This window comes from Petaurus breviceps, unplaced genomic scaffold (assembly GCF_028583685.1).
Source record: "Petaurus breviceps papuanus isolate PSGF00001 unplaced genomic scaffold, PetGlider_PUasm1.0 115, whole genome shotgun sequence".
In the NCBI taxonomy this organism is placed as follows: Eukaryota; Metazoa; Chordata; class Mammalia; order Diprotodontia; family Petauridae; genus Petaurus; species Petaurus breviceps.
Window position 1 is genome coordinate 9,904,072 of NW_027185612.1, and position 8,921 is coordinate 9,912,992.

At 32.6% G+C, this 8,921-nt stretch overlaps 1 protein-coding gene across 2 annotated transcripts in view; it reads left to right on the top strand.

Annotated features, from left to right (window-relative positions):
- The window catches only part of UBE3C (ubiquitin protein ligase E3C), a 173,811-nt gene that overhangs the window by 99,177 nt on the left and 65,713 nt on the right, over positions 1-8,921 (top strand). For both annotated transcript variants that reach the window (XM_069084551.1, XM_069084554.1), the window contains exons 17-18: positions 1,115-1,247; positions 7,046-7,293. In XM_069084551.1, the coding sequence (XP_068940652.1) occupies positions 1,115-1,247; positions 7,046-7,293 (381 nt within the window). The remainder of the gene's footprint in view (positions 1-1,114; positions 1,248-7,045; positions 7,294-8,921) is intronic.

Here is an 8,921-nt window from a genome sequence, read left to right on the forward strand (position 1 = left end):
GGGAGTTAACTCTTATTTCCAATAATATTGCCCAATTTGTTGTGTAGAACTATTTTGAAGGCAATTGTTATGCATTAGACATTTATTATAAATACTGCTTTTAAAAAAACATAAAGAAGTTGAGACATACTGTAATAAAACTTAAATGTATAGACCACATTATGATTTGCAAAGTTCTTTCCTCACAATAGCCCTGTGAGTTAGTTAGTGCGAGTATTATCTCCATTTTACAGATAAGGAAACTGAAGCACAGAGGCTAAGTGAATTGCGCTGCAGCTCACAGCTAGTAAGTGTGGGAGCCGGGGCGGGCATCCAGCCTGGTCTCCTGGTGCTGAGACTGGCACCTGGACTAGGACAGAATGCTCTTGTTTCAAGTGTACTTTATTAAACTTAGTCACAATAATATGTAGGCTTTATGAGTCTTTTAGCAAAATGAATGCCTGAAAGTCAGATATGTTATAATGGCCAAATTTCATTTGTCATGACTCTTTTGGATTAGGTAGAAAATAGCCACTGGAGAGGTTCCTCTTTCTCCAGTTTTAGTGTGTTTACTGAAAGGCCTAAGTGAATTTTTTTTAGAACTGCTGTTTCTTATTTATGTGCTTTAAAGAAGAAAAATGCCTAAAATTTACTATATACTTTCTGAGCTCCCTCTACTGGATCATCTGTTACAATTATTTTTGCATGTGTTGTTTCCCATTCTTATTAATGTGCATGAGAAATTGGAGTAGGGGTTTCAGGAAAAATAATTTTAGGTTAATGGAAAATATATCCTATTAAAAATGACATATATAGTTTTCTGATTACCATAAATGTTTTATAAAAGGCGATAAAAACTCAAATTATATGTAAGGTATTTTCTATGACAGTATATTGATAAATAATTATGAAAATAAGCATCTTCATTTGTGAAGTTGCTTTGACAAATATGATAAATATCAAGAACTCATTGACCAAGGGGTTTGGTAATAGTGCATCAAAAATGTGATTCAAACAATTATTTCTCATAATTTAGTTGGCCTTCTTCTCTGATTATGGACCAATTAGGAAATTATCAGCTAATTTTCTCCTAAGGAATATTTTGTAGTTTTGATTTTTTTTTCTTGTTTGTCAGATTTTTCAAAGATTAATCTATGCTGATAAACAAGAAGTACAAGGAGATGGTCCATTTCTGGATGGAATTAATGTTACAATCCGAAGAAATTATATTTATGAAGATGCTTATGATAAACTTTCCCCAGAAAATGGTACGTTTAACAATATTGTTTTTCTACAGCAATTGATCATCAAAGCAATAAATTACCAACATCTTTTCACTATGTGAGACAGTGTTGTGTAGTTTGGAATAATTACAACTGGGACAAACTGTTTAACTTAAATCCAAGTAAAAAATTTTTTTTGATAGAAGCAACAGAAGATATATTGACCAACATACATGTTTTAAATAATAAGTAGAGTATAGGCCAACTTTAGGTATATTTCCAGTCCAGTAAAATTAAAATTTTAATCATAACTTAAAAAGCTTTACAGTTTTTCAGATGATTACAGTTAATATGGTATTACTTCATGCTTCCTTTGGCAGCTAAGTGGTGCAGTGGTGAGAGTTCTGGGCCTGGAGTCAGGATGACTGATGTGTAAGATGACTATAGTGATCCACTGTTTAATAGACCCAAAGACTTCAGCTTCTGGGATAAGAATTCACTATTTGACAAAAACTGCTGGGAAAACTGGGAAATAGTATGGCAAAAACCAGACGTAGACTAACATCTTACACTGTCTACCAAAAATAAAGTCAAAATGGGTACACAGTTAAGATGTAAAGGCAAACTGGGGGAACAAGATTTATGGAGAATGGAAGAATTTTGACCAAACATTAGATGTGGAACATTATGAAATGCAAAGTGGATAATTTTGATTACATTAAATTGAAAAGTTTTTGCATAAACAAAACCAGTGCATCCAATATTAGAAGAAACCAGAAAGCTGGGAAACAATTTTTACAACCAGTGTCTCTGATGAAGGTCTTATTTCTAAAACATAGAACTGAGTCAAATTTATAAGAATACAAGTCATTCCCCAATTGATAAATGGTCAAAGGATATGAATGGACAGTTTTTTTATGAAGAAATTAAAGCTATCTATAGTCATATGAAAAAATGCTCTAAATCACTATTGATTAGAGAATGCAAATCAAAACAGTTGTGAGTTACCACATTATAACTATCAGATTAACTAACATGAGAAAACAGGAAAATGATAAATGTGGTATAATGTAATGGAATACTACTATTCCATAAGAAATGAAGAGCTTTCCTTAAAGTGTGCACTCTATTTATACTAATACAACCCACTGTAATATACAAACTTTTTAACTGCATTGCGCAGTTAAACCAAATTAAGGTTTTAGTCAACCTTGAAGTATTTTTAAAATGTTTCTTATTTTAGAATCCTGATATTTTACTCAGAATGCTTAAAGGTAAGACTTTGACTCAATCCAGATTTTAGTGAGGGTGTCCTTTCCTGCGTTCTTCATAATATAACCATTTGCAGTTAATTGAGTGGTAAAGAGCCTGGAAGTCAGGAATACCCAAGTTAAATCCCCTCTTCTAACACAAAATAGCATTGTGACCTTTGGGAAGTTCTTTGACCTGCTAGTCCTAATCCTCCACTTTCCCCACCTCAGGAGGACAAATTGTTGGACATTTACTCTGAAGTAGTTTTCTCTCTCTCCTTCCTCTACACTGATGAATTAACAGACTTGGACAAAAGAGATTTTGTTGGTGCTAATATATGACTGGTCCTTTTCCTTATACTTGAGAGTACCAAATTAGCAGTGTGATTTAGTAGAAGTAGTGCCACCTTTGGAATTGGTGAAAACTTGAGTTTGAATTCCTCTTGGCTCTTTGTCACTAGGTGTATGGTACTTCTGACCTTCAGTTTCCTCATCTGTAAAAATGAACTTGTGATAGTTGTAATGCATACTCCATTGAGTTGTCATTAAAATCAAATGAGGTAATGTCTATAAGGTGCTTTGCAAATTTTAAAGCACTGTAGAAATTTCAACTATTACTATTGTAATTGTATTTGTACCATCTTACTCATAGTTAATATGGAGGGATAGCTTTAAAAATATAAAATGCTGTAGAAATATGAATTGCTATTATTTTTGTTGTTATTTTCTTCTGAATAAAAACTTTGAGATATTCAGCATTTAATGGCCAATGCCTTTGATGCCAGGGAAAATCCCATATCAATAGATTAGAAAATGGAATCTATACTTTTAACTTAAGGCTTTTAAATTTTAATTTAAGTATTTTCATTTAATCAAGGAACTACATGCATGATTTAGTTTTCAGTTTGGATGATTAAGTTGCCTGCCACCTTGTTCCCCCTAAATTGTGCCAGGTAGTATAATCCAGTAGACAATAAAATTTTTTTAACTGTCTCCCTTAGCAATTTAAGAGTAGAATGATTTAAGAAAAGGACCTGTCTTGATCTTATTTTTTTACTTTTTTACTTTTTGAAAGTAATTTATATATTCCTGAATGAAAACACTTTGACATTCAACAAAAGCATTTAGGAGCCTTAGCTTTCATAGCAAAAATTATTTTTTGATATGTTTTAAGTGTTATAACTTTTTTTTTATAAGCAATCGGGGTTAAGTAACTTGCTCAAGGTCACATGGCCAGTTATTTCTGGGTGTGGTGCTGAGTATCTGAGCCCAGATTTGATCCCCAGGTCATCCTGACACTGGAGCCGGTGCTCTTACTTGCTGAGCCACCTGGCCGCCCCTAAGTGTTATAACTCTTACAGAAAAAGGAAGACTACTTGCAGTTAAGGTTAAAAGATAGTGAAATTGGGTCAACTTAGGTAACTTAAATGGGCTCTGCTTTTCTTTTTCCATTTTGCAAGATAAGGAGTTTATAATTGGTAGCCGTGAGGATACAGCTAAGATTGTTTTTCCTGTCATTCTGTAGTGATTCTTAGCATTCTGGAAGAGGAACTTTGAAAGAAATCAAATGTGAGGTTTACCTAGCAGTATCCAGGACATAGAATCTGTTAGGTTCTTTACAAAGTAGAAATTTCTAAAGCTCAGTATTTTAGAATCTGATTTTTTGGGGAAATCTATACAAAATGAAACCAAAGGTAACTTTAGAATTCCTTACTTTTTTAGGGAAGAGGGAAATAAAACAATCTATATCTCACCAAATTCTTATAGAAAATAGCAATTTACTTTTTTTTTTTTTTACACATAAGAATATCAAGAAAAAGGCTGGAAAAGCTAAGACTGAGACCACCTGGTGTAACCTGAATTAACTCTTAATTAACTGGTCTTTTTCTGCTCTTTTCCTTTTCTCCCCCTCCTCACTTTCCCCTTTACTCTCATAAGATGCTTGACAGTGATTTTAGTGTACTAGTTGTACAATCATTGGCACCCAATGATATTTATCTTCTAGACTTTATTTTTAAGAATGACATTATTATGGGAATAACACATTTTTAAAAAAAAATGTAGCTCAGTATTTTGTCTTTAAGTATCACTTCCTTGACTTGATTTCTAATCAGTTAGGTTTTTACTTTGGATATGGTGGTATAGTATACTATAAAGATTACTTGATCTGAAAGTTGCAAGTACTGCACTCTGCCTTTAAAAAGATAAAAGACAATGACATTTATAGCACTCATACAAGTTAATGAATTATAAAGTATATTTGCTAGCCAGTTATCCTATTATGGTTATAAAGTGGGATGGATTTTGCCTGGGAAGAAATCAAAGATTAAGTAACAAAGAGAGGCATCATCCATTTCACATAAGCAATAATGTAAACAACTACATAACTTTAGAATCTGTACCAGCATTTTGGAATGAAAATAAAATGAATGTATCCTGAATATTTAAACTAAATATAAAAGAAAAATCCTAGTGACAATTCACATTGAATATCCAGTAAGGCCACTTAGCTTGTGATAGTTTTTAATTCCATCTAGTTTATAATTTAAAAAATTTTATTGATGCATTTTGTTTTTTCGTATAATAGTACCTTTCAGCACTTTTCCCAACAACCATTAAGCAAAATAGTTTAAAATAATGTCTTGAATTGACAGAGTATGTAACTTTACTAATTGAACTAGTATCTCTAAATATGAAAGACAATGGTATATGAAGCTATGAACTTCTGTTACATACCGTTTGATTTTTTTTAATGTGTACTAAACTCAGTATAGTAGTAATAAAATTGCCCTGATTTGTATCCCTTGGGACTTGTGATGTTCTTGGTTTTTAAGCTTTATTACTTTTCTTTTCTTATACAACTGCTACTACCCTGCTAACTTACCTCCCTCACCTATCCCCACTCCTCTCAAATCATAGCTTTCCCTTGTAGCAAACAAGTATAGTCAAATTAAGACTAATCAAACCCTTGGCTATGTCAGAAAACATATATCTCATATTTTGCTTTTGGTTTTCCAAGAGGTAGGTGGAATGATTCACCTCCAATGAAGTTATAATTGGTTCTTCTATCAGAGTTATAAAGTTTTTTTGGTTTTTTTTTTTTTTTTTGGTTGTTCTTATTGTCAATTTTTTTACATTTTCGTCCTAATTTCCCGTATTTGCTTTCTTCTTTCTAACAGTTCATACAAGTCTTTCCAGGGTTCTCTGATTAAAACTCTCTTTCTAGACAGTTCTTATTTTTTCCTCCTCAGTGTTTTCATAATTTCATTCTTGGTGATGTCATATCCCTTCCGGATTGAATTCTGCCTAGAATTTTAGTCTTTCTTCCAAATTGTTTGAAATCTCTCCCAAAATTTTGGGTTTAGAGTCTATTTTTTTTTCTTCTATCAAAAACCCTAGGAAGAAGGGATCATTTCTCCCAAAGTTTCTATAATTTCTACCCACCAGTCAGTTCACATCAAGTATATAATTTCCCTTGCTTATCTTTTCAACTTTTGAAGAATGAAATTAATTGCAAATATATATTTACAAGTCAAAATATCCATACTAATGAATAAGAATTACAAATTTTTTTCAATATAGGTGGACTAAATCATAGCCCTACTAAGAGAATATTGATAGGAAAATGTTCTTACAACCAGTCCAAACAGCTGATATTTCCACCTTTACCTTCTTTGCCAAACTGGTATGAGGTGATACATCAGAATTGTTTTAATGTGTACCTCTCTCATAATGAAAGGTTTGGAACACTTCTATATGTGGCTGTTGCTAGTTTGCATTTTTTTAAAATTATGCTTATTTTTGAGTTTTATTACGTTGCAGAAAAACAAGCAGGAAAATAGAAGGTGATGTATTTTACAACTCTGGTGAGACAGAATTCAGAACCATAGAAGAGAGTAGAAAATAAAATGTACATTTTTGATTAAATAACATTAAGGGCTGTTGCATAAACAAAATAAGCACAACTTGGAGGAGAGAAAGGTATAGGGGGAAAACATTTTATTGCAACCATTTCTGATATAAAATTCTCGTGTACAGATTCTATATGGAACTGATACAAAAATAATTTAAATACAAATTTCCCTGTTTAACTGATCAAAAGAATAGTTTTCAGAAAAAATAATTTAAAGTTATCAACAACTGTATGCTACATTGAAGGCTATGAGTTAAACCTGAGTTGTTGTAATTTGCATTCTTATTAGTAATGTTTAATAGTTGGCTCTGAATTCTCTCTCACCAGAATTGTAAAATATATAACTTTCTATTTTCCTGTTGGTGTTTTGTAATGTATTAATATATCTGGAAAATAAGCATAGTTTTTAAAAATAAATGCAAACTAGCAATAGCCATATGTAGGAGTGTTCTTACTGTTCATTCAAAAACCGATTTTCCTACTTTTTTTTTTTTACATTTGTGGTTGTTAGACTGTTTTCCTATTCTAAACTGGAAAATTGTTTGCTTTAAAGAAAGGTCCTGTTGGGTTTATTGTAATTTCATGATTTTTCTTTTGTGCAAATTGTCCTGATATGTGAATCTGTTGGTTTATTTTCATTTGTGTCTTTTCCTTTACCTGATCTTTTTTTTTTCTTTTAGAACCTGATTTGAAAAAGCGGATTCGTGTGCACTTACTTAATGCACATGGCCTAGATGAAGCTGGCATTGATGGTGGTGGAATATTTAGAGAGTTCCTGAACGAACTACTGAAATCAGGGTTTAACCCCAATCAAGGATTTTTTAAGACCACGAATGAAGGCCTTCTATATCCTAACCCTGCTGCACAAATGCTTGTTGGAGATTCTTTTGCCAGACATTACTACTTTCTTGGAAGAATGCTGGGAAAGGTAAAGAATTTATTTTATATTGGAATAAATAGGAAAACTTATGTTTAGTTTGGGAAATATTTTCTCAAAAAATGTTGGAAGATGTTGGATTTCTTTATTGTTGATCCAAATTACAGATTTCTGCATAAAACCAAGCATTTTTATTGATTTTATCCTGGATTTATATGAAATACTAAAATGATTGTTAGTCAAAAATATTTAGCTGTTTTAAAAAGATTACAGTCCTTGGAAGTCAGACAAGAAATACCTCATGTGATTGTCATCAGATATGTTAAATTTATATGCTAGTATGATAGAAATCCTGTTCTCCTTAATCTCCAAAATAAAAATTAAAAGAACTGTCTTATGCAACCGTTGAAATAATTAACAGACTCAAAAAGTGTTCATTTGCTGTTACATAAGTGTACTTCTCTGGAGAGTCAGCTCAGCTTTGCATAAGTGTATAGAGGAATCAATTAATAATCATTTGTTTCTCATCTAATTCATTATTATATGCCACCAGATGATGCAGCTCCTGACCTCAAATAGCATGTATTTTTCTGAGATAGGTTGACTGGATGAACTTGGGCTACTCTTACATCTCTGTGCTCCTAGGCAACTTTCTCAAGACTATTAATTGCTGAAGAGTTGCAGTCTGCATTGGTATTGGGTCTTTACTCCCTGGGATTTTCTTACGAAAGTGATGCCACAAGTCTGTACTTCTTTTCCTCTCTACTTCCAGTTGCCCCCCATTCCATCCCCAAACAGCAAAGAAAAGAAGAAAAAATGAATTGTGTGTCTTTAGCTATTTTACAGGAAAGATATAGGTCACTGGAACTCAGAATTTTGTCACAGTGTTGGCAGAATAGATTGGGGGTGGGGGTTGTTATTGTTGTGGATTTTTTGCTTGTGGTCACTGGGGGGTATGAGGTAAGATATGGGCAACGTTTTAGAGTGGAAATATAACTTAGAAGACAGAGAACCTGGGCTCTTGACCTTAGACAGTTCATTTAATTTCTCTGAGTCTCTTCACTTGCCAAATAATGTAGTTGAACTAGTTGGCCTTTCATGTACTTTTTAGTTCTAACTCTGTGACTCAAAGGGAACTGGATCTAAAGATGAGGCCATGTTGTATACTGGATTTCTAACACTATCTGTGTTGTCAGTAATAAGTCACTTAACCTCGCTGACATTTTTTGTTTTTAGCTTTTTTGTTGTTTTATTTTGTTTTAATTTTAAAATGGAGATAGGCATTCTGCATTTCTCCCTGAGGAAAATGCTTTAAAATATAATTAGCCTTATGTCCTTAAAAATTTTGAAGGAGTTTTGAGATTATCGAAAAAAAATTCAGTTGTTTAGTTTTTGTTGTTTTTTATTGCTTTTTTTCCCAAATGCTTTATTAACTTCTGATTTACATCATTCATTTCCACCAGATTTTGAGTTACAAATTTTTTCCCCTACTCACCGCCCCAAAATAGCAGTCCCACAGGATATCCCCTCCTCCATTCTGCTCTCTCCCATGTTTTCTCCCATACCCCTTTTGACTTTTCCAGTGGATCTCTATGCCCCAGTGCCTGTATATCGTATTTCCCAATTACATGTAATGTAATAATAGTATATATATATATATATATATATATATATATATA